Source organism: Dendropsophus ebraccatus, chromosome 9 (genome assembly GCF_027789765.1).
Source record: "Dendropsophus ebraccatus isolate aDenEbr1 chromosome 9, aDenEbr1.pat, whole genome shotgun sequence".
Taxonomy (NCBI): Eukaryota; Metazoa; Chordata; class Amphibia; order Anura; family Hylidae; genus Dendropsophus; species Dendropsophus ebraccatus.
In genome coordinates this window covers 44,663,854-44,689,890 of record NC_091462.1, presented here as the reverse complement: position 1 = coordinate 44,689,890, position 26,037 = coordinate 44,663,854, and the positions used below count along the sequence as shown (strand labels likewise).

At 45.2% G+C, this 26,037-nt stretch overlaps 1 protein-coding gene and 1 long non-coding RNA gene across 9 annotated transcripts in view; one reads left to right on the top strand and one right to left on the bottom strand.

Moving 5' to 3' along the window:
- Positions 1 to 18,707, bottom strand: part of RBM44 (RNA binding motif protein 44) — a 47,045-nt gene extending 28,338 nt beyond the window's left edge. For 2 of the 8 annotated variants that reach the window (XM_069983173.1, XM_069983175.1), the window contains exons 1-5: positions 18,313 to 18,672; positions 15,645 to 15,791; positions 14,577 to 14,637; positions 13,610 to 13,716; positions 1,243 to 1,317 (exon numbers count right to left, since the gene is read on the bottom strand). In XM_069983173.1, coding sequence (XP_069839274.1) covers positions 1,243 to 1,317; positions 13,610 to 13,716; positions 14,577 to 14,637; positions 15,645 to 15,786 — 385 coding nt within the window. In that variant the 5' untranslated portion in view covers positions 15,787 to 15,791; positions 18,313 to 18,672. Of the gene's footprint in view, positions 1 to 1,242; positions 1,318 to 13,609; positions 13,730 to 14,576; positions 14,638 to 15,644; positions 15,792 to 18,201 lie in introns of those variants that run through there. The other 6 variants (XM_069983174.1, XM_069983172.1, XM_069983177.1 and 3 more) reach the window with 6 other exon arrangements.
- LOC138800929 (uncharacterized) lies at positions 17,893 to 18,661 on the top strand. The gene is made up of 2 exons (XR_011364542.1): positions 17,893 to 18,057; positions 18,134 to 18,661. It is a non-coding gene; the product is annotated as an uncharacterized lncRNA (long non-coding RNA).
- Positions 18,708 to 26,037: the final 7,330 nt, after the last annotated feature.

The window sequence follows — 26,037 nt, the reverse complement described above, 5'->3', positions numbered from 1 at the left end:
ATATAAGGTGACACCTCACCTTAAACACACCTAACAAAGTTACAAAGGGCTATACTCTATAGCTTTCACAGATTAATAACTTACCATTGGTAAAGCTATTCCTAGGGCCATAGGATAGTTAAAACACATTGCAAAAATACAGTGCGTAAAACAAAGGGTTATATAAGAAAAATGCAGACGTATACATTACAGTGAAATACAGTTCTTAAAATAAACGGGAGAAAAGAAAACAGAACTTAATACGTTACACAACATTTTAGCCCAGTTGCCTGGGGAAGCAGAATAGAGGCCAGTCCATCCAACAAGGGATCCCCAAAGAATGACACCTTCCTAGCAGAAATTCCATCTTAAAAGGGGCTGTGAGAGACCCTCTCCCCACCCTCCTTTTTCTGATGTCAGAGGAGGCCAGGGAATATGTTAATGGCCTTTTACAACCCTTTAACAAGCCTCAAGATGTTCATAATACCATAGTTCTGCAGGTGTTCATCATAACAACGTCTCCGCCATGCCATTCCATCTGCCATGACCTCCCGCACGCATACATACCAAACATGGCGACAGTCGGCACAATGCAGTGGGAGTTACCCAAATGCTTCCTGTTCCCATGGGACGATACGTTCACATTTGATACTGTAGGTTTGTATCAGTGTCCTGTGTACCTCTGCAAGAGCATACCTCTAGAATATGTATGAACTCCACATTTCTAGAGGGGTCAGATGCAAGAATGGTGTTCTGTAGGTGACCTCCAGTGTCCCTTACCTAACCTCTCTGGGTCTCTGGTTTGTCAAAGACCAGGATGTGGATTGTCTCTCTTAACATGTTTTATGAGTCCTGGTGTTTATGACCCATTTAGTTCCTGGTCTCAGGTCTGGACACTAGATAATCATCAAATTAGGAATCAGGAATGCTAGAAGGGCAGGGTGAACAGCCTCAGTTCATAATTTTAAGATCTGGGGATATTGATCACCACAAAAATCTATATTAATTTCTAGCACTAGTTGATTTAAAAATAATAATAAAAAAAATCTCTAGAGTCCCCTTTAATTGATGGTAGAGGGAGTACACTGGGACTCACACAAAGCCTTCATTTAAAATCAACTTTATCACCTTAACAATAACTAGCAAAATTGGATTTATTCTGCAATAATTTTCTCTATCCTGAATACCTCTTTAATTTTCTATATAACAGAAACAAGAATGTGAAGTATGTAGACATAGAACGTAAACCTTGCTCCTACTTACTTTTCAGCTGCACCCAATTATTGACTACTAACAGAGAAGGGTTCTTCTTAATATATTCAGATATATGACCGTATTCTATAAACAAGGAAAATCAGAAATTAGCTATTTACACACACACACACAAAAAAAAAAAAAAAAGTCTAGTGTCTGTAGCTGCACAAGAGGAGAGAGAGTATTCCTGTTCACTGGAACTTAATGCTGGACAATGCTGTAAATGTACTGTTAAAATATTCACTGAATAGCTTTTAAGTAGTGATGAGCGAGTACTAAAATGCTCGGGTGCTCATTACTCGAGACGAATATCTCCTGATACTCAAGTGCTCGTTTCGAGTAACGAGAGCATTTTTGCAGGGGACCCAAGTTCGGTAGAGAGAAGGTCGTGTGAAAACCTGTCAACCTCAGAAAATGATGGAAACACAACAGAAATGCACAGGAAACAGCAGGGGCAGCATGTATGCATGCCTCTGAGGCTGCCTAATGGCACCATTATGCCTAATTATGGGCAACAGCCTGGTTAAAACAGAGGTAGGCATATGAACCACCCAAAAACTCAGCCTGACACGGCATGGCAATGAGAACACAGGGAACCATTAAAAACAGAGGTAGCATATGAACCACCCCAAAATTTAGCCTGACACAGCATGGGGGTGAAGACAGAGTGACCAAGGTAGAAGCGGTAGCCAGTGAGCCTCCCAAAAATTAGGCCAGACACAGCATGGCAGTGAGTACAAAGAGAACCATTAAAAGTGAGTGAGGAAGCAAGTGAGCCTCCCAAAAAATTAGTGTGAGGCCAGTGGCTGGGATTTATAGTGGACACAAACCTAGGTGCTGATAGCTAACTGGCTAGGCCAGCTGTCAGTCACTATCAAGGGTACACCTGATGCCGATCGACCAGGGGTGGTCGATCGCAGCCACACAATAATAATAAAAAAAAAAACACCCAACCAAGCTGGTTGGTTGCCGGGGACGCGATCGGCGGGCCCCCAGCAACCAGTCCCGCTCCTCCGCAGACGTACTGACGTCAGAGCATGGCAGTCAAGACACAGAAAACCATTAAGAGTGAGTGAGGTAGCAAGTGAGCCTCCCAAAAATTAGGCCAGACACAGCATGGCGGTGAGGACACAGAGAACCATTAAAACGAGAGGTAGCATATGAACCTCCCAAAAACTTAGCCTGACACCACAGACCCAGACCAAGATGGACAAAACAATCATCCAATAAAAATAGCCAGATTATGGCTAGATTTTGCCTCACCCACTCATGCAGTTGTGCGTGAGAGGCATATCTTTGGAGGTAGGGACGAAAAATAACAATACAGTCTTCTTAACCCCTTAACGACCGCGGGCGTAAGTGTACGCCCCCAAAACCCGTGCCTTAACGCAAACGGGCGTACATTTATGCCCGCGGTTTCCCCGATCGCTGCGTGTACACACGCAGCGATCGGGGAAGATGGCCTGCTATAATGTATAGCAGGCCATCCCTGCTTGTCGGCACGGGGGGTGATTAACCCCTCCCGTGCTGACGATCGCCGCTATTGGCTGATCAATTCAGATCAACCAATGGCGGCGATCTGCAGCTTTCCGGGTCATCGGTGACCCGATGGCCCGGAAAGCAATGGCGGTCGGTGCTGTCCGAGGACGGCACCGACCGCCATTACTGTTAAAAGTAATGGTGGCCACGGTGCCACGTCCCGATCGCCGTGACCGCCCGGCCGATCACGGCGATATAAGTACCCCATGAAAGGGTTAAATACCTGCTGTGGACACCTCAGCTAGGTAGCTGAGGTGTCCAGAGCAGGTATTGACCCATGCTCACCGGATCCAGCGTCCCGATCGCGTCTTCCGGGTTCCGATCGCGTCCTCGTCTTCGTCTTTTTCCAGCGGTCCCCATCGGCTCCAGCATCGTCAAACTTCGGCTTTTTCCGGAATTTGCGTTCTACTGCCCCCTAGTGGCTGATAAGTGTATATAATACACATATCAGTAGCTATAGGGTTGAAGAAAGTTTTTTTTTTTTTTCCGCACCCTATCACCGCTGAGTGCTGATCAGCATCGCACGTAAGTGCGCTGCTGATCAGCAACTCCTCCTTTTTGGCGTAGAGTGTTTTTTTTCCTATATCCTACAGCCACGGTCTGCTTATACAGTAAGTGCCGCACATAAGTGCGGCATTTATCAGCAACTCCTTTCTTGGCGTAGTTTTTTTTTTAATACTTAATGTTAAAAAAACATGTAAAAAACACTATTACACTACACGGAATAAAGTTTTACACTACACCACTACATATTTACATACCCCATATACCAATCCCCGTATAACGATGGCCCCCAGGGTATTTTCGGTGTCGGACGCATACGCTATTATTGCCTCCGACACCGAAACAGCCAGTGAGGATGAATGGGGGGATCCTTCTTTCCTCCATTCATCCTCATCATCCAGTGACGTGTCTGGGGGTAGCGTAGCGTATGCTGCCCCCCAGACTAGTCTTTTCCGCCAGTACCGTCCCAATAAGAGATGACGGTATGGCGTGAAATTCTACAAACTTTGTGAGAGTACCTCAGGGTACACTTACAGATTTAGGGTACGGGCACACTGCGGAATGGCGAAGGATAACCCTTTGTGCATTCCGCAGCTGGAACCCGCCGGCGGACTGATGCAGGCGCGTGTCTCCACCCGTGTCATAGACTCCATTCTATGCACGGGCGGATTCAATCGTCCGTCCAAAGAATGAACACATTGGTCGGAGAGCGGAATCCGCCCGTGCATAGAATGGAGTCTATGACACGGACGGAGACGCGAGCCCGCATCAGTCTGCCGGTGGGTGCCAGCTGCGGAATGCACAAAGGGTTATCCTTCGCCATTCCGCAGTGTGCACGTACCCTAAGAGTGTATGAAGGAAGGGACACCTGAATCCAGCCCCCAGATGTCCCCCCTCCTACTCGGAGTTAGTGGGGAGATCGTTGGGGACCTGATCTTCCCACTGCTGGATAAAGGTTACCACCTGTACAGGGATAACTTTTATACCAGCACCCCCTCTTCCGGTCCCTCGCTGCCTGAGCTACTGTAGCTTGCGGCAAGATCCGAAGATATCAGAAGCAGTAATAGCGCCCTAATATTTAGCAGCCATGGAGCGGACCCAGCGCTTCTGGATATGAAGGACCCCGTATCGCACGAGGGCAACATTCTCCAGGTGACGTCCCCCACACTGGAGAACGGGAGACCCCAGAAGAAGTGCAGAGTGTGGCGTAACAGGGGTATCAGGAAGGACACCATTTTCCCGTGTGACACCTGTCCTGATCACCCCGGCCTCTGCATACTGGATCGCTTCAAGGCGTACCACACGTCATTGGGGTTCTACATTGTCTAAATTCTGTCCCTTATTCTTATTTCAGGGGTCAAGTTGATCCGGGGATTATTCCGATTGCCATTATGGAGTCGGGAAGGAATTTTTCCCCTGTGATAAGTCTACTGCCGTCTGCCTTACAAGGGTTTTTTGCCTTCCTCTGGATCAACACAGGTTGAATTTGATGGACACCTGTCATTTTCAACCTTATAAACTAATAATTGGCCTAATACCCCCAAATAAATTAGAATGGTCCCTTTTCCCCAGCTAAATAGGTATGGCCGCCAATCCCATTAGAGGATGCCATGATGCAATTACAAAGCGGCCAGGACAGTAGAAACCCCCACAAGTGACCCCATTCTGGAAACTACACCCCATAAGGAATCTAACAAGGGGGGCAGCGGGGATATGGCCCCCTGGTGACGGCCACATTTTGGACGTGAAAATGGAAAAAAAAATTTTTTATTTTCACGGCACATGTTCTACATATGTGCCTGTTACCAGTGGGGTTTATATGCTCACTGCACCCCTTGTTAGATTCCTTATGGGGTGTAGTTTCCAGAATGGGGTCACTTGTGGGGGGTTTCTACTGTGCTGGCAGCACAGGAGCTTTGTAATTGCGACATGGCCTCCATCCTCCTTTCCAGACTCTAAATGGCGCTCTGTCCCTTTGGTGGCTTGCCCTGTGCCCATATGGCACATTATGCCCACATGTGGGGTATTTTCGTACTCAGGGGAAAGTACCCTAAACGCTTTGCGTTTATTTTCTTTTTTAACCCCTTGTGGAAATGGAAAAAAATCAAGGCTAGACCAACATTTAGTGTAATTTGTTTAAAATTTTTACTCTAAATCATTAATCTTGTCTTGATTTTTTCATTTTCACAAGGGGCTAAAAAATAAAAAAAACACAAAATTTGTAGATCAATTTCCCCTGAGTACGGAAATACCCCACATGTGGACATAAAGCGCAATGCGAGTGCAGGATAAGCCTCCAAAGGGAAGGAGTGCCATTTGGTTTTTTGAGGCTGGATTTGGCTAGAATGGATTTCGAGGGGCCATGATGCATTTAAAAGGCCCCTGTGTTGCCAAGACAGTTGAAACCCCCCACAAGTGACCCCATTATGGAAACTACACCCCTCAAGGAATGTAACAAGGGGTGTAGTGAGCATATGGACCCCACTGGTGACGGGCACAAATGTGGAACAATGTGGCGTGAAAATGAAATATTACATTTTTTACACTATAATGTTGGTCTAGCCTTGAATTTATCATTTTCACAAGGGGTTAAAAGAGAAAAAAAAACACAAAAAATGTTTAGAGCAATTTCCCCCGAGTCCGTAAATACCCCACATGTGGACATAAAGCGCCATGTGGGTGCAGGGCAAGCCTCTCAAGGGAAGGAGCGCCATTTGGATTTTGGAGGTTGGATTTGGCTAGAATGGATGATGAACGCCATGTCGCATTTACAGAGCCCTCGTGCTGCCAAGACAGTGAAAAACCAACCACAAGTGACCCCATTCTGGAAACTACACCCCTCAAGGAATCTAACAAGGGGTGCAGTGAGGATATGGACCCCTTGATGACGGGCACATTTGTGCCGTGAAAGTGAAAAAATGAAATTTTTCACTTTCACGTCACATTGTTCCACATTTGTGCCCGTCACCAGTGGGGTCCATATGCTCACTGCACCCCTTGTTAGATTCCTTGAGGGGTGTAGTTTCCAGAATGGGGTCACTTGTGGGGGGGGTTTCCAGTGTTTTGGCAGCACGAGGGCTCTGTAAATGCGACATGGCCCTTGAAATCCATTCCAGTGAAATCCAGCTTCCAAAAGCCAATTGGCGCTCCTTCCCTTTGGAGGCTCGTGCTGCTCCCACTTGGCACTTTATGTCCACATGTTGGGTATTTCTGTACTCGGGAGAAACTGCGCTACATGTTTTGTGTTTTTTTTTTCCTTTTATCCCTTTGTGAAAATGAAAAATTGAAGTCTAGAACAACGTTTTAGTGTAAAAAATACTTTTGTCTTTTTTCACGCCATATTGTTGGGAAAATCTGTGAAGCACCTGTGGGGTCCAGATCCTCACCGCACCCCTTGTAACATTCCTTGAGGGGTGTAGTTTTCTGAATGGTGTCCCTTAAGTGGTGTTTTTTAGGTTTTGGCACCCCAGAGCCTCTGCCAACCTGAAGTGGTACAGTCAGAAATGACCAAATATAACGGAGCCATTGAAATGCACTAGGCGCTCCCTTATATCTGAGGCTTGTGGTTGCGTCAAATAGCGCAATAGGGCCCCATATGGAGTATTTCTATAAACTGCAGAAACGGGGCAATAATTACTGGGGTGCATTTCTCTGGTAATAGGTTTATAATTATGAAAAATATTGGATTACAATAAAATCTCTGCACAGAAAATTAAAATTTTCAAATTTCTTACACGCTTAGCTTTTATTTCTGTGACTCCCCTAAAGGGTTAAAAAAAACTTTCTGGATATGCTTTTGCAGAGTTTGGGGGGTGCAGTTTCTGAAATGGGGTGCTTTGTGGGGCTTTCTAACATACAGTCCCCTCAAATACACTTTAAACCTGAACAGGTCCCTAAAAATATCTGATTTTAAAATTTTACTGAAAATTTGGAAATTTGCTGCTAATGTTTTACGCTTCCTATTGTCTAAAAAAAATGAAATATAGTTTAATAAATGCCGCCAATATAAAGTAGACATGTTGCTAATGCTATTTAATATATAATTTATGTGGCATAACCATTTTCTGTATAAGCAGAAAAGGTTTAAAGTTGGAAAAATGCATTTTTTTTACAATTTTTCACGTTATTTTGTTTTTTTTTCATAAAGATTCGTTATAAGTATCTACTCCAATTTACAAGAAATGTGAAGTACAATATGTCACGAGAAAACAATCTCAGAATCAGCCGGATAGGTAAAAGCATCCCGAAGTTATTAATGAATAAAGTGACACTGGTCATATTCATAAAATTTGCTCCGGTCCTTAAGGCCATTTTAGGCCCGGTCCTTAAGGGGTTAAGCAGGGCTGTGGACTCCGACTCCTTCATAAATGGCCAGTCACATACCAGGGGAGTTATCACACCGGCTCAGCAGCTTCTCCCTAATATCCTACATGATCCTGGGGTGACTTCTGAGTGAATAAAGGAATACTATATATAAATCAGATTCTCCTGTGTTTGCAGCAGATGCAGCCAGTCTCCAGCCTCCATGTCCTGAACTACTCACAACTAGACTAGAAGGAGCAGGTGGTCTTTTCCTGCTCACAGTCTTCTATGTTTTTAACTAAATATTCACCATACTTAAAGAAACACTGCTAACAATGCTAGATACCTGTAATATAGAGGTAAGCCATAGTGATTTACAGGGGGTCACACATAGTGATATAGAGGTCACACAGTGATATAGAAGGGCACTGTGGGGGCACGCAATAGCACGCACGCACGCACGCACACACACACACACACACACACACACACACAGCCTGCTGCAGCCATAGCACACACCACACACACACACTGCTAGCTGCGGCCATAGCACACACACACTAACACACAGCATGCTGCAGCCATAGCATACACACACACACAGAACACTGAAGAAAAACACACAATCCCAGAGAGAAAACAAAACATTGAGGTCAGAGGTTACTGCTGCACTACTTAGGTCTTCTCCACCTCCTCTATATTACACAGGATATCTTCATATTACACTGCTGCTCATATACAGTCATCCAGCATCCAAGAAGAGAACAGCACAGATCTCCCCCTACACGATGGACTCTTCCAGCTCAGAAACAAACTGCCAAATAGTCACCAACAACTTTTCCCCGACCACCCTTATGTAATAGGGCCAGTGTCCTATTAGAATGTTGCTCATAATATATATTCATGAGCAAAAATTGTAAAATTCATATCAAAATTCAATTCTACAATTTAAGATTTTTTAAAAGCTGGAGTCGGAGTTGGTACATTTTTTTCCGACTGCAACTCCGACTCCAGCCAAAACTAGCTCCGACTCAAGACTACACAGCCCTGTTCTTAAGAGGCCCCGGAATTTAATTTGATCGAATGAATACAATTTTAATCCTTTAAAGTGACTGTACCACCATGCCCAGACTGAAGCACTGGAGGCGGGCCGACCCACCCATAGTGGGAGGAAACCCTAGCCCTTCTATGATAGGGTTTCATTGATTCTAATGAGAGTCACGTCATGGAGGGGCTGGAGTTTCCTCCCACTAAGGGCGGGTCCGCCACCTCCAGTGCTTCAGCCTAGGCCTGGTGGTACAGTCCCTTTATAGAGTCTCTAAGAATAGGTAAGTGCGGTGGGTAGCCTGTCTATTAAAAAGACCTGGTCAATCCTGCCTTCAAAAAGGCTACTACAAAATCCAAGAGAGGATAGAAGCTACTGGCTAAAGACCTGGTCAATCCTGCCTTCAAAACGGCTAAAACATCCAAGGAAGGTAGAAGGTGCTGTTCAGCAGTTTGAGCACCGCCTGTTGGCGCTTACCAACGTCACTGCTGCTGTGCCTAAAACTAAAATACCGGATTATGGCTAAGTTTAGCATGGCAGTGAGCACACAGAAAACCATTAAAAGTGAGTGAGGAAGCAAGTGTGTCTCCCAAAAATTAGGCCAGACACAGAATGGCAGTGAGCACACAGAGAACCATTAAAGAGGATGTACCACCAGGTACATCCTCTTTAACCTGAACTGACGGATCGAACGGCGCCGTCACGGGGAAGCCGGTGCCACGGTCCGTTTTTTCGGACCGTGGCCCGGTTCCCGTGCACGGCGCCGTTCTATGCACCGTAAGCGGCCGGTGCTCAAGCGCTAGAGGCAGGCCGAGCCGCCCCCAGTGGGAGGGAATTCCCTCCCCTGTATGAGGCGGCTCCATTAGAATGAATGGAACTGCGCCATAGAGGGGAGGGAATTGCCTCCCACTGGGGGCGGGCCGGCCTACCTCCAGTGCTTGAGCACCGGCCGGTTCCGGTGCATAGAACAGCGCCACGGCGCCGTTCGATCCGTCGATTCAGATTAAAGAGGATGTACCTGGTGGTACATCCTCTTTAAGAGTGAGGAAGCAAGTGAGCCTCCCAAAAAATTGGAGTGAGGCCAGGGGCCGGGATTTATAGTGGAAACGAACCTAGGTGCTGACAGCTAACTGGCTAGGCCAGCTGTCAGTCACCATCAAGGGTACACCTGATGCCGATCGACCAGGGGTGGTGAGGCCCTGGCTAAAAAAAAAATAAATAAATAAATAAAAGATATAACAGCTGGCTGGTTGGCGGGGGGCACGATCGGCGGGCCCCTAGCAACCAGTCCCGCTCCTCCTCAGACGTAGTGACGTCAGAGCATGGCATCCAGGACACAGAGAACCATTAAAAGTGAGTAAGCAAGTAAGCCTCCCAAAAATTAGGCCAGACACAGCATGGCATTGAGGACACAGAGAACCATTAAAATCTGGAAATATACTAGTGGTCCCACTAGTTTTTTGGGGGGCTGTGAGATACAATGTGGTGGTGGCTGCACCAATACACTCTGTGACACCCCCTTTACACTGTGCAAGCCAAGCAGTAGTGAACTTAGATATGCCTTGTTGTGTAAAAAAAACTGAAATCAGAAAATATAGTAGAGGGCCCACTAGTTTTTAGGGGGCTGTGAGATACAATGTGGTGGTGGCTGCACCAATACACTCTGTGACACCCCCTTTACACTGTGCAAGCCAAGCAGTAGTGAACTTAGATATGCCTTGTTGTGTAAAAAAAACTGAAATCAGAAAATATAGTAGAGGGCCCACTAGTTTTTAGGGGGCTGTGAGATACAATGTGGTGGTGGCTGCACCAATACACTCTGTGACACCCCCCTTACACTCTGCAAGCAGTAGTGAACTTAAATATGGCTTGAGTAAGAAAGACAAAAATCTGGAAATATACTAGTGGTCCCAATAGTTTTTGGGGGGCAGTGAGATACAATCTGTTGGAGGCTGCACCTATATACACTCTGTGACATCCCCTTTACACTGTGAAAGCAGTAGTGAACTTAGATATGCCTTGTGTAAGAAATACAGGAATCAGAAAATATAGTACTGAGCACTTCTTAGGGGTCTGTGTGCAACACCTAATGTCCCCTTTTTGCCAGCAGCCGATCACCACAGTGTGCTGCTGAAATCGTGGTGGCTGCACTGCAAGTCCCAGCCAGCAGTCTGTAGCAATACAATTTAAAAACGTTTAGAAGCCCTTACAAGCAGGGCTGTGGAGTCAGAGTCGTGGAGTCAGAGCTAGGTTTTGGCTGGAGTCGGAAAAAAATGTAGACTCCGACTCAAGCTTTAAAAATGTAAAATTTAATTTTGATATGAATTTTACAAGTTTTGCTCATGAATATATATTATGAGCAACATTCTAATAGGACACTGACCCTACTACATAAGGGTGGTCATGGAAAAGTTGTCGGTCACTATTTGGCAGTTTGTTTCTGAGCTGGAAGAGTCCATCGTGTGGGGGGAGATCTGTGCTGTTCTCTTCCTGGATGCCTGTATATGAGCAGCAGTGTAATATGAATATATCCTGTGTAATATAATAGAGGAGGAGAAGACATAAGTAGCGTAGCAGTAACCTCTGTCCTCAGTGTGGTGTTTTCTCTCTGGGAGAAGATTGTGCGTTTTTCTTCAGTGTTCTATGGCTGCAGGTGTGTGTGTGTGCGTGCGTGCGTGCGCTATGGCTGCAGCAGGCTGTGTGGGTGTGTGTGCGCGCGCGCACTATGGCTGCAGCAGGCTGTGTGGGTGTGGGTGGTGTGCGCTATGGCTGCAGCAGGCTGTGTGTGCGCGCACTATGGCTGCAGCAGGCTGTGTGTGCGCGCACTATGGCTGCAGCAGGCTGTGTGTGTGTGCGCGCACTATGGCTGCAGCAGGCTGTGTGTGTGTGCGCGCACTATGGCTGCAGCAGGCTGTGTGTGTGTGCGCGCACTATGGCTGCAGCAGGCTGTGTGTGTGTGCGCGCACTATGGCTGCAGCAGGCTGTGTGGGTGTGTGTGGTGTGCGCTATGGCTGCAGCAGGCTGTGTGTGTGTGTGTGTGCGTGCTATTGCGTGCCCCCACAGTGACCTTCTATATCACTGTTTGACCCCCTGTATATTACAGGTATCTGGCATTGTTAGCAATGTTTCTTTAAGTATGGTGAATATTTAGTTAGAAACATAGAAGACTGTGAGCAGGAAAAGACCACCTGCTCCTTCTAGCCTAGTTGTGAGTAGTTCAGGACATTAAGGCTGGAGACTGGCTGCATCTGCTGCACACACAGGAGAATCTTCTTTATATACAGTATTTCTTTATTCACTCAGAAGTCGCCCCAGGATCATGTAGGACATTAGGGAGAAGCTGCTGAGCCAGTGTGATAAATAACTCCCCTGGTATCTGACTGGCCATTTATGAAGGAGTTGGAGTCGGGAGTCGGTCCTGATAAAATTCAGGAGTCGGAGTTGCGGCTTACCGACTCCACAGCCCTGCTTACAAGGGTTGTTTTGCTATTATTCCCTGCCTACTGGAACGCTTATTCCCTCCCTAACGCTCTCCCTGACCAGCAGCAGCTCTGTCCCTAATCTCTTTCAGCATACGTCTGAAGCGAGCACTAACGGCCCGCGATTTTTATATGGCAGGGTCATCTGATCTGGCCAACCAATCGCTGCTATCGACATGTATGGGTCCCATGTGATCTCAGGATGTACCAAAGAGTCTCCTGTATGTTTATTGGCTGAGAAATAGCGCCTAAACTTACAGGAAACGGATGATGAGATTTTCTCGAGTATCGCGAGATGCTCGTCCGAATAAAGAGTACCATCGAGTACCCTAATATTTGAACGAGTACCAAGCTTGGACAAGCATGTTCGTTCATCACTACTTTTAAGTTATTGGGGATACAATTTGGCTGAACGTGTTTGTATTCTACAAACTAAAAAACAAAATACACACACACACAATATGACAAGTGCCAGCCTATTCCCCAGTTATAGTCCCAACCAGGAGACTCAAAAAACGTCCTGTAGATAAAAATAACAATAGAAAAAGCAACACAATTCAGCATAATTTAACTGGTGCCACTTTGTGCTACTAGAATAAGAATGGATAAAAATACAGTACTCAAATAACAAACCTGAAGCCCTATGTGGCGCAGGGGCGTTAGCATAGTCAAAAGTAACTATTAGCATTTTCAAAAAGTTCTGCAACTTTTGAAAAAATGTCACACAGGGGTCCTGTTCTACTAACCATTGGGGGCTGTGACTTTTTCATAATGACAGCTATGCTTAAAGGAAAACTATCAGCAAGTTAGAAGTCTGCAACCAGCTGATATCTCCCTACAGGGCACAGAGCGCTGATGATGATTAATTCCTTCCCTTTATCCTTGATGCCATTTTCAGGACATTAGCATTATTTTTTTTTTTTTTTTTACTATACTAATACGGTGTTTTGATGCACAGGCGGAGGGGCTACCACCCTCAGTGAACCAATCTGCCCTTCCCCTCCTAAATATAAATCATTAGGAGGAGCTGGCTGAGACTGATATGTGCAGTGAGGGTGGTAGCCCGAGCCCCAATGCATCAAAACACCTCATTAGCAAAGTAAATAAACTGATAATGTCTCAAAAATATCGCAGAGGATAAAGGTAAGAAACTTCACTTTATCCTCAGGGCTCCATGCTCTATAGGGAAATATAAGCTGGTTAGACACTTCTAACCTGCTGATTAGGAATGGTCCGAACCAAGTTCGGTAATGATTCCCGCTGTCACGGAGCGGGCAGATCCAGCGGGAGGACCGCCTGGAAAACTGGGATAAAGCCATAGCCATAGGCTGTATCCCAGTTTTCAGGGAGTTACTCCCGCTGGATCCGCCCGCTCCACGGAGCGGGCAGACAGCGGGAATCTGCTGCCGAGCGTTCGGGTTCATACGAACCCGAACCTCGGCAGGTTCGGACCATCCCTACTGTTGATATATTCACTTTTTCTGTTTAAAAAGGAAACTAAACACACCTCTTATGAGTCTTCTGTCTTCATCAGCAAGTAGCATAAACCAGCCTAAAATCTCCTTTCCAGCAACTTCAACAAGACCATGTTTTTTCACCAGCTCATACAACTGCCTGCAAACAAAGGCTAAATATTTTCAATATGGAAGTTTGAATATATAGACTTCCATACATAAATTAGAAGTTGCATTTCCTATTGCCTCTTTGCCACATCAATTGGCCATTATCCTCATATAAATCCCTTTCCTCAGCGTTCTGACCAAAATGTTAGAATGTCTCTGTACTTTACCGAGTGCTAAGAAAGATTACAAATATGTCAGATTTTGAGTGACAAGTAATTTGCGAAGTAAGATCCTACCTGAGCACTGTAGACTGGGTGCCATGTTCTTGCAATTTATTTATTTATTTTACAGCAATGGAGCTGTGAGAATTAGGTGCACTCTTGACTGTTCCTTTATCACATGGTAAATGGGAAAAGTGTTTTTAACCCCTTGAAGGGGATTAGAAGCAACAATATAAGCAATCAGATTTCTTATACTATTGAGTGATATTGGCATTCCCAAGCTCCTGAAGTGCTGAGGGCTGTTACACCTAAGGGCTCTCCCTATCACCCCTATCTCTGACTAACCATCGGCTGGACGGTGAGCCCCAAGCAGGGGCAGGTATGGGTGGGAGAGCGAGAAGGTAGATCACCTTTCAGGGGTTTAGGAAAACCTCTTTACACAGGAGATTGAAATTATTTTTCTGTCTTTTAAAGCTTGGTTCGCATCTTGAGTAGATGCTGTAGTTTTTGAAAGGGGGGAAAAAAAAGTGCAGCATATGGCATTACTATTCTTATCAAAACCAATACCAATAACCCTTTAGAAGTCAGTGCAACGGATCCAGTACAAGCAGTATGGTATCTATTCATAACAGAAGCCAGGACAATGATTTACAATCAGAACAACAGAAAGAAGAGTGATGAGATCACATACCTATTAAGTGACTCTACCTTTTTCGATCTGCACTTTTCACAAGTTGTCTCGCTTGCTTTGCCTCAGAATAAAATTGAGAAAGCATAAGTATACAAGCAGATAGAGCACAGAAGTATGATGGGATGTTTCACAGATCAGGGAAGGTCATGGTTTGTTGAATTTTATCTTAAATGGATTAGTCCATGAATGTGTTTATATCAGCTAGAGATAAGAGGGGGGTCACCAGTAATATAAAAAAAAAAAAAAATAGAAACTAAAGAACTTCCTGGGCAGCAGCTGAGAGCAGACAAGTGGCTGAAAACAGCAGAACACATTAAACATCCCTATGTGAGTAATGTATATGTTGGGGAAAGGAATAGAAATGTGGGTAAATGTTTTTAGTGGAGTACCCCTTTAAAGGGGTACTGCGGCGCTAAACATTTATTCACAAAATAACACACATTTCAAAGTTATACAACTTTGTAATGTGTGTTATGCATTTGAATGGCCACCTTCCCCGTGTCCCCACCCCCACCCCGGAAGTGTGGTGCAGTATACTGCTGAGTCGCTTTAAAAGTCTCCAGCTTTCCAGTACTTAGCTGCTGTATGTTCTGCATGAAGTAATGTATTCTTTCCAGTTTGCCACAGTCCTCTTTGCTGCCACCTCTGTCCCTGTCAGGAGCTGTCCAAAGTTGTAGCAAATCACCATAGAAAACCTTTCCTGCTTTGGAAAGCCCCTGTCACAGACAGAAGTGGCAGCAGAGAGCAATGACTGGAAAGACCACTTCCTGCAGGACTTACAGCAGCTGATAAGTTAATTTAAAATTAGTCAAAAGTCGCTGGAGTTCCCCTTCAAGTAACCAACTCTTAAAAATGTAACCCTGGATTTTTGAAAAACAGCACCACAGCATCCTTGGGCTGCGTAGTATTACAATTCAGCTTCACTTTAATGGAAGAGAGCTACAAAATCACACCCAAAGTGAAAAGTGGTGCTGTTTCTGGAAGAAAGTGGCCATGTTTTCCTGAGTTGTGAGAAAGTGATTTTAGTGTCTCTCACTGCCGTTATAGGTAAATAAGCGATACACTCACCTGAATAGCTACACACAGATGTTTGGTGTTGAGAAAACTGTGTTAACTTTGCATTCTGGTACGGGAAGGCCGGAAACGTCACACAACATCCAACTGTAGAATGCACAAATGGAACAGGCATACAATTTCCGCAGTGCAGCATATCACCTGGATTACAATAAAAAGTCGAAGTCGATACCGTATCAGGAGAGGATTTCTAATGCTCATTACAGTATATTTCATTGTATCGTTTAAAAAAAAAAAAAGTTTCTTTGTCTTGAGTAGGACCTGTAGTTACCACAAACATACTAAGATTTTACCACCATGTGTTACCTTATAGTGCCCTGAGTTTAGCAGTGCTCATACACTTTATTCATTTGAACAAAAATTTGCCAAAAGCTAAAAACGATGGGAGGAGCTTAGAGGAAAGGGGTGTGTCGCAAGTGCCACCAGGTTTTACAATATAAGCTACAGAGCTAGCATATATTGTAACTGAAATGTACACTAGCTCAGGAGCGGACGTACATTTGAAGGTGCAGCACAGATGCTGCAGTGACTGATTCCTTTTTATGTACTGGACAGGAACCACACAAGTACCTCTACAACGCGGTATCAGTGGTTCGGGGGGCGACAAGGTGCCGGAACACAGTCGCTTTAACTTTGCGTGCTACTCGTATTATATCCTTTATATGGTCTGTATTAAGTATGGTATTACCCTTCTTACATGATCGGCAATTCAAACTGTCTGTCCCCCTTTTCCTTATCTTGGGTGACATGTCTCCAGTAGAATCAAGCATGGCTGTGTCACTAAGGTGTGGGGATACCATTACACTGGGGGCACCAGGCCCACCTCCACTGCATACAGCAGGCTGGTGCACAAGAAGAGAGCTGCATCAAGCAAGGGAACCAGGTGGAGTTTTGGGAAAAAAATGGGGGCACAACATGTGGCAGGGAGGTGACATGGCCTCCCCCCATGCCAAGTTTATGCCTGGAAACAGGCAAAAAACTATACCTGCTTTGAGCAGGTGTAGATTTTTGCGCAATGCCTACGCCAGGCTGACCAGCTATGCTAAGAGGCGTGCACCTCTTAGTAAATCTGGCCATAGAAAGAGGGCAGGGCTTTATTTAAGACTGGTGTACGAGTACCCCAGTCGTCATAAATGTCCCATAGGAGCAGAACCCTGACTGGAGCAACTGGGAAACTAAACGGGACCCCCACAGTCACACTGCAGGAGTTCTGACTAGTCAGTGGCAAGAGATGCACCTGTCACTGATACTTGGAGCAACCTCTGACATCTCCTCAGACACGTCAAAAGTTACTTTTCACATGACCTGCTGCAATCCCAAAATACATTGGGGGGACTGAGGAGTGTGCGTCAGTGTGTTCATATCCCCAGAAGGTCGAACATCCAATTCTTTTGCTCCAGACACTAATGAAGTGAACAAGTGGGATTTAACTAACAGCCATGAAAAGATGGCACCTTCCGCAAACCTCCCCCCCCCCCGACTGCATCTCGGGATCACATCAGATCTCAGCAGTGCGGCCCAGTGCAATCATGTTAAAAGTTACTGAAAGTGACAGTAAGGCCGCTTTCACATCAAAATCTGACTGCACTTGCGGACCCTCAAATATTGAGAACCCGCTTATCCCCATACACACACACGTGTACATGTTACAGATGTGTGTTCGGGCCAGGAATGCAGACAAGCTACAGACGCACATCCAGACAGAGGTCTCTAGCTGTGGCATAAAGCTTGGAACTCTGAGATGGCCCCTGGCTGCCTTGACAAGCAAACAGCAAGTCACACTGCGTCTAAGGCTAGGTTCACACTGCGTTTTCAGCATCCGTTTAACGCATCCGTTTTTTGCAAAAAACGCATGAAAAACGGATTGCAAAAAACGGATTCATTTGTGTGCATCCGTTTTTCCATTGACTTCCATTATAAAAAAAACGGATCCGTTTTTTTTGGCGGACCAAAACGGACCAAAAAACGTTGCTGACCCTATTTTTCTGGACGTTAAAAAAAACGGATCCGTTAAACGGATGCTGAAAACGCAGTGTGAACCTAGCCTAACCTGCGGTCACTACTGGCTGCAGCATCCTGGGAAATTTTATATATATATATATATATATATATATATATATATATATATATATATATATATTTAGCATACTATTACCGCCCCCCCATCCCATCCCATCCCATCCGTGCTCCTGCATACAGTATATGAAACAAAGCTGAGTAGCTACCTGTCCCTGCGCTGCAACAGTCTACAGGACCCCGAGGAAACACCTGCTCCTCGGTGATGGCGCCTGCCCGCTGACTCTGCCGCGCACGTAGATGTACGTGCAGATACGGCAGATGGAAGGGGAGCTACGTACACTGACGGCGGAGGAGCCAGTGCGGTCTGTGTACTGGCGCCCAGCAATAAGTACGGGAGTAAGGAGTGAGCGCAGGCGGCTACAATGCACACTGAGCGGCTAACCACAGCGTTATCTAACCTACAGGACTGACGACATCAGGATAACACGTCTGCTCTTTCAATGATTTCTCATACGAATCTATTAATACTTACAGTGTGGTCTCTATAAAGATAACGGCCCGACTCCGACGTGGCGGCCATGTTCTGTCATACAGCTAGTAAAAGATCAAAATGGAGCGAAGTAATTCTGTCACGGACACCTACCCGAGTGATGAGGCGAGCAGACGCTGGAGTCAGTGCCCGTCTACAGCCGGTGACTACCGCTCCTCCACACACAACCTCCGCCTCACGGCAATGGCTCCGGTGACGCAGAACAGAATCCCGCTATTGGTCCTCCCAAGAGCAGCTCAGCCTCTCCTCCAATCAGCGCACAGCGCGGGCCGCTCCTCTGCCCTAAGTGTAGGACGTCTTGTCGGGCGTGTTAACGGCAGAGAAGCCGTAAAGTGAACTGCTACAAGCAACACATTTGTACTGAGGGCTTTTTAGTACAATCCACTTGCAGCCCTTCTAGGCCCAGGACGGTGACTCTGTGAAATAAAATGTCTGCCACCACTGGTTGCTATATCTCCTCATTGGTGCATATTGGGCTGTGTTCACTCGGCATTAGGCAGTATCCTGCAGGGTCTTGTCAACATAAGCACCAAGATCTGCTTACAGACCATAGAGCCCCATTTACCTAAGTGCCACAAACATTCTTTTTCTTATCCACCATGATGCAGTGTTTTGGCTTTTTTTTTTTACTATTATGTATTTTCAGGGCTTTTAGCCATTTTTAGTGCATTTGCAGTTTTTTTTTTTTTTTTTTTACATCATAGGCTCAGTGTTTGTCTGTTTTCTGCAGAAATGTTGACATTTTCCTCCCATAGACTTCTATGGGGAAATAAATCTCCAGAAAAACATTGAGTGAGATTTATCAATCTGGTGTAAAGTAGAATTGTCTTAGTTACCCCTAGCAACCAATCAGATTCCACCTTTCATTTTTCAAAGACTCTGTGAGGAATGAAAGGTGGAATCTGATTGGTTGCTAGGGGCAACTAAGACAATTCTACTTTACACCAGATTGATAAATCTCCCCCATCATGTCTAGATGTATATTGGCATTTTTCCCCAATGTTTCAATAGATGCCAATATACATCCAAAAAAGGTACTGACCAATAGCGTAGATACCATGGAGGCAGACCACACAGCTGCTGTGGGGCAGACAAGCCCGGGCCCCCTCACTTGGCCTGCTTCCATGGTACTATGGGAATAGCTACCGGCAGCCCTTCCAGCACTCTTGACAGCTCACCAACAGCCACTGGCAGGCACTGGCAGGATCCTCTGCTACGCCTCCCCTCCCGAACAGAGACAGTGTGCAGCTCGAGACACTGTCTCTGTCTGAGGGGGGAGGGAGGCAGGGGATTGACCCAGCGAGCGGAGGTGCTGAAGCCTCATACTGTCTCTTTTTGGTGGGAGGAGGAGGAGTGGAGGATTTTGCCAGCTGGCAAGATCCTCCAACTCAAGACAGCTCATTCACAGTAGCCACAACCCCCACACCCCACAGATTCATGGGGCCCCCATGTATCCTACCTACACCCTGGTACTGACACTATCTTGCTGTAGTTAATAATAATAATAATAATAATAATAATAGGAAAAATAGTCTTTTTTTTTCACCATAAAATGACAGTTCAAAAAGTGGCCCAAAATCCTGTGTGAACATGGCCTGACACATAGCTATACAGTCATGTGTTTTGAAAAGTCTGACACTGACCCAAAAAACACCACTCAAGTGAGAGAAACAAAATGATTGTGTATGGTTGTAGAATTTTTTAATGCATAATACTAAAATACGGACACTATTTGGCCACATGAAGACAAAACTGTGCATCCATGCTTTACCAATAGATGCACAATGTGGAAAAACAATCCTGGCAACAACATTCAGCTATTGGTGACTGTATGGTGGCACGGTTCATTCATCACTATGTAGGAACACAGCCTTTAGAGGTGGACACCAGGTAGCCTTGTTAACCCCTTAAGGACGGGGCCCATTTTCGTTTTTGCGTTTTCGGTTTTTCCTCCTTGTGTTTAAAAGGCCATAGCACTTGCATTTTTCCACCTAGAAACCCATATGAGCCCTTATTTTTTACGTCACTAATTGTACTTTGCAATGACAGGCTGAATTTCTGCATTTGGTACACTACGAAACCAGAAAAAAATTCAAAGTGTGGTGAAATTGAAAAAAAAACGCATTTCTTTTATTTGGGGGAACTGTGTTTTTACGCCATTCGCCCTGGGGTAAAACTGACTTGTTATGCATGTTCCACAAGCCGTTACGATTAAAACGATATATAACATGTATAACTTTTATTGTATCTGATGGCCTATAAAAAATTCAAACCATTGTTAACAAATATACGTTCCTTAAAATCGCTCCATTCCCAGGCTTATAACGCTTTTATCCTTTGGTCTATGGGGCGGTGTCATTTTTTGCGCCATGATGTGTTCTTTCTATCGGTACCTTGATTGCGCATATCTGACTTTTTGGTCGCTTTTTATTACATTTTTTCAGGATTTGATGGGATTTTTTTGCGCTGACGCCGTTTACCGTGCAAGATCAGGAATGTGATTAATTAATAGTTCGGGCGATTACGCACGCGGTGATACCAAACATGTTTATTTATTTATTTGTTTACTTTTATTTAAAACCTGGGAAAAGGGGGGTGATTCAGACTTTTATGAGGGGAGGGGGCTTTTTACTATAAACAACACTTTTTTTTTTTTTTTTTACACATATACTAGAAGCCCCCCATGGGGGACTTCTAGTATATACACTTTGATCTCTCATTGAGATCTCTGCAGCATAGATATGCTGCAGAGATCAATGAGATAGGCACTCGTTTACTTCCGGCTGCTGCAGCCCGAAGTAAACGAGTGCCGAGCCGGGGACGGCGCCATCTTGGACGAGTCCCCGGCCGGCATCAGTAACGGAGATCGCTCCTCTGGGACAACGTCCCGGAGGAGCGATCTCCCCCACTAGACACCAGGGAACGGTTGCCTCCGGTAATCGGAGGCAGCTGTCAACTTTGATAGCTGCCTCCGATTAGCTAATTAGCGGGCACGGTGATCAGACCGTGCCCGCTAATAGCGGCGGTCCCGGGCTACACGCGGCACCCGGGACCGTGGCGCTTCAAAGCGGGGTCGCCGTGCGGCCCCGCTTTGAAGTGCTAATGAGGACATATGACGTACGGGTACGTCATATGTCCTTAAGAGGTTAAAGGGGAACTCCAGGTAGAGGTTAAAAAAAATTAACCTACTGCAGAAGCAAATAGCATTATTTACCTTACCTTATCTATCCCAGTTTTAAAACTAACAAAAATCCATTTGTTTTGGGGGGGTTTGTTCTGTTTTGTGTTTATGTACTTCCTGGTTGAGCAGTTGTGCACAGTACTACAGGTTCCAGAATGCATTGCTTTCCCTCAGCTGTTCATCACAGTCCTCCACCCTGCCCATTCCCCGCCCATATCTGTTGCAGAACATCTAGGCTGTGTTCACACATTGCAGTTTCATTGTGTTACTGAATTATTTGCAGTACTTTCATTGTGGTCCCACCCACACAGCAAAGAAAACTGAATGTGAGACACTGCAATATGTTATACAGAGATAACTGTATAACTTTCAATGTACTTTTAATAGTAAATAATTTTCCCTATCCAGACTTCCCCTTTAAATTAAAGTGTAACTGTCATTTAAAATATTTTAGTAGAAATCAATAGTATAAGCGATTTTGATAAACTCTGTAATAGGTTTTTTTAGGCAAAAAAGCCTCGTTCTGTATTCAAAAAGCTGTTTTCTGCCCCTCTTCCTCCCCTTTACTTCTAATCTGCTCATTGTCAGGCGAAGCCATCTTCATTACAGAGAAGCAAAGTGAAGACGGGTTTGCTGAGTCCATTTTAACTTATAGATGGGGGAGGGGTTGAGGGGGATGAGTGAGCAGGAAGAGGAGACAAACAGCCTTGCTATTTGAAGACTGTCTGGGCACATAAAATACTGGATTTACAGGTCAGAAAGGTCAGTGCGGGTTTGGGAACTTGATGAGAAGAGATTGCAGGATAATATGCTGTACAGTGCTGCCTTTTCTCCTCTTTGTGCTCACTCATCCCCTTGGCCCCTCCCCCTCCATAGAGCATTATGGACACAGAAAAGCTGCTACTTCTGAAGTGAGGGGGGAGGCTGCAAAACAGAATTTAGAAAAATTCAATAAAACTTTTTAAGAGTTGCTTCACACGTACAGTATCGCAGCGGATTTCTTGCTGCCATGCTTTGTACTGCCATGGTCTATGGCTCTGCATTCTTGCAGCGGATTTTTATTCTCCTGCAAGAATGTAGTCACTGCCTACTTAAAGAGGACCAATCACCTAAATGTAACTGTCCCTATTATGAAAGTATATCTCTCCCTAACTCTATTCATGAAGATACAGACTGCATTTGCAGTCTGTATCTTTATACTTTACCTGATCCTCTGTTCCCTGGCTGTTCCGGTGGGCGCCGCCATCTTGATGACGTCACTTGCGTTCCAGCGGTGCGTTCCAGCGTGACGTCATCAAGATGGCGCCGCCGCCGGAACAGCCAGGGAACAGAGAATCGGGTAAAGTATAAAGATACAGACTGCAAAGGCAGTCTGTATCTTCATAGATAGACTTTATGAAGATACAGACTGTATTTGCAGTCTGTATCTTTATACTTTACCTATCCTCTGCTTCAGTGCCGCACGGCCGGGCGCCGCCATCTTGATTACGGGCCTTGCGTTCCACCGCTGGAACGCAAGTGACGTAATCAAGATGGCGGCGCCGGCCTTGCTGCACCGAAGAAGAGGATAGGTAAAGTATAAAGATACAGACTGCAGAGGCAGTCTGTATCTTCATAAATAGATTAGAGAAGAGGGACTAGAAAATACACAGCGATCTTGCGCTGTATAGCGCGAGATCACTGTGTATTAACGGAGCGGCGGGCAAAGGATCATGGGAACCTTTCCTGCCGCTCTGCATGACGGGAGTTTCCTGTCTCGCGCCGGCTCTTTTGAAAAGAGCCGGCTCGAGACAGGAAAATAAAAAGTGAATAATTAAAAAACGTGACAATAAAAATAATGAATTATATTTACAAATGTTAATAAAATGATGATTTACATCTAATTAGGGAATAAAAATTTTTTAACTTTCGTCCATGATTGGTTCTCTTTAAAGGGAATGTGTCATCAGAAAATGACATATTGTTTATAAAATGTTTTTATGTTAAGCTTATACTTTTTAAAGAATTTTTTAAATGTTTTTCTCATTTTTCATTTTGCTATCTCTATTATAAAATAATCCTGCAATTTTCATTCTCATCACTGGGGCTAAAACTAGGCTGAGACTTCCTGTGGTGTCTGTAGTGATTGCAGCGGATTTTATGCTGCGCATCTGCAGCAGATTTGATATAAATGACTGAACACAGCACTCACCAGTGTTGGCAGTGTGGGTGAGGATGGGTGTGTGTGGGGGGCAGGATGGTGGCCAGATAGGGTAGTGTGTGTAGGGGGAAGTCAGTGGGGATAGTGTGTGTAGGGGGGCTTTACAATACTCACCAGTATTGGCAGTTGGCAGTGTGTGTGAGGATGGGGGGGTTGGAAGTGTTTGTGTGAGAGGATGATGGCCAGGTGGGGTAGTGTGTGTGTGTGTGTGTGGGGGGGGGGTCAGGTGGGATTGTGTGTGTGTAGCGGGGGTCAGTGAGGATAGTGTGTATAGGGAGGGTCAGGTGGGATAGTGTGTGTAGGGGAAGTTAGGTGGGATAGCGTTTGTAGGGGGGGGGGTCAGGTGGGATAGTATGTGTGTAGGGGAGGTCAGTGAGATAGTTTGCATAGGGGGGGTCAGTTGGGATAGTGTCTGTAGGGAGGGTCAGGTGGGGTGGTGGGGCAGGTTTATTGCAGGCAAAGGGGGGGAACCTTATTACTATGGGGGACACAGCAAGGGGCATTATTACTATATGGGTGCACAGTAGGGGCATTTTTCAATGTGGGGCACAGCAGGGGACATTACTATATTTGGGTGCACAGCTGGAGAATTATTACTATATAGGGGGCACAGCAGGGGGACATTATAACTATATTGAGGACACAGCAGGGGGCATTATTACTATATGAGGGCACAGCAGGGGACATTATTACTATATAGTAGGCACAGCAGGAGGACATTATTACTATATGGGGGCACAGCAGGGGCATTATTAGTATATGGAGGGAACAGCAGGGGGCATTATTACTATATGGGGGCACAGCAGGGGACATTAATACTATATGGAGGGCACAGGGGGTAATATTACTATATGGGGGCACAGTAGGGGCATTTTACAATGTGGGATAGCACAGCAGGGAGCATTATTACTATATTTGTTTGCAGAGCAGGGGGCTAATCTATATGGGAATGCTGCACAACAGGGGGGATATTCTATAAGGGAATGTTCACAGCAGGGGGTCTATTCTATATAAGGATGCTGCACAGCAGGAGGGGTATACTATATGGGCATGCTGCACAGCAGGGGGAATTCTATATGGGGATGCTGCACAGCAGGGGGTATTCTATATGGGTATGCTGCACAGCATGGGGGATATTCTATATGGTGATGTTGCACAGCAGGGGGGATATTCCATATGGAGATGCTGCACAGCAGAGGGGGGCATATACTATATAGGGTGTGTTGCACAGGGGGCCAAATACTACATGAGGACTTTGTGTGTTACCTTGGTTTTAATAGCGTTTTGGTTTAAGAGCTCACAGTTTTTCAAAATTGTGACTTGGTTTGAGAGCATTGCTTTGGTTTAAGAGCTCCCTGTACTGGGTGGGAGGGGGAGTGGCATGGTCTGCATAGCGTGGTCTACAGCCCTGTACTCTGACCCAGGAAGTCTCCCTCACCTTCCAAATCATAGCAGATCCACTTCAGGCTGGGGCTTACATCAGGGGACAGGACTGTGGAGGTAATCTCTCCATAGCTGTAACCCCTCTCTCCCCAGACAGAGAGTGCTGCTATACTGTACCCACATCTGCCCTGCTCATTTCTTCATGCTCCCTGCAGTCTCTGTCAGCCCTTGTGTTTCCCATCCTCTCCATTACTGTACAGTAAGTTATAATATCACATATTCTGCTGTTTCTGATTGTTTGTTTCATTTATTTTACATGTTATTCAGAATAATAAATCATTTGGTTTACAAGAATGGATTACAGAACGAATTATGCTCATAATCCTAGTCACCACTATATACATATATATATATATATACATATATAGTAGTGACTAGGATTATGAGCATAATTCATTCTGGGACCATTCTTAAACCAAAGCAAATTTTCCCATAAGAAATTATAAAAATGCAGACAATTGGTTCCACACCCCAAAACCCAAAAATAATGATTTATTATTCTGAATAACATGTAAAACAAATGAAACAAACATTCAGAAACAGCAGAATATGTCATATTATAAGCTACTGTACAGTAGTACAGTAGTATATTGTAAATATGCACACACACAGACACACACACACACACACACACACACACACACACATATATATATATATATAGTGTGTATATGTGTGTAACGTCAGTGCAGAAGTCAGCTCGGGGCCCATGCCCCAGATGTTTTAGGACCCTAGCAACGCCCCTGTTCTATTGTCATCTATGTCCATGAACCTGGCTGAAAAGCATGGAACTAATGACTGTTAAAAACAGCTCAGGCAGGATGGCTGCCCCCATGACAATGTACAAAAAGTGAAAAGCCTTGAAGAAAGAAGTAGGAAAGGTGCGAAGAAGAAAGCGGTAGAAACGGCAACAAGGAAATTCCACCACCAGAAAATAATAAGCAGGATAAGGCAACAGTTCATTCGCCATTTAGCCAACCATCATATGAGAGAG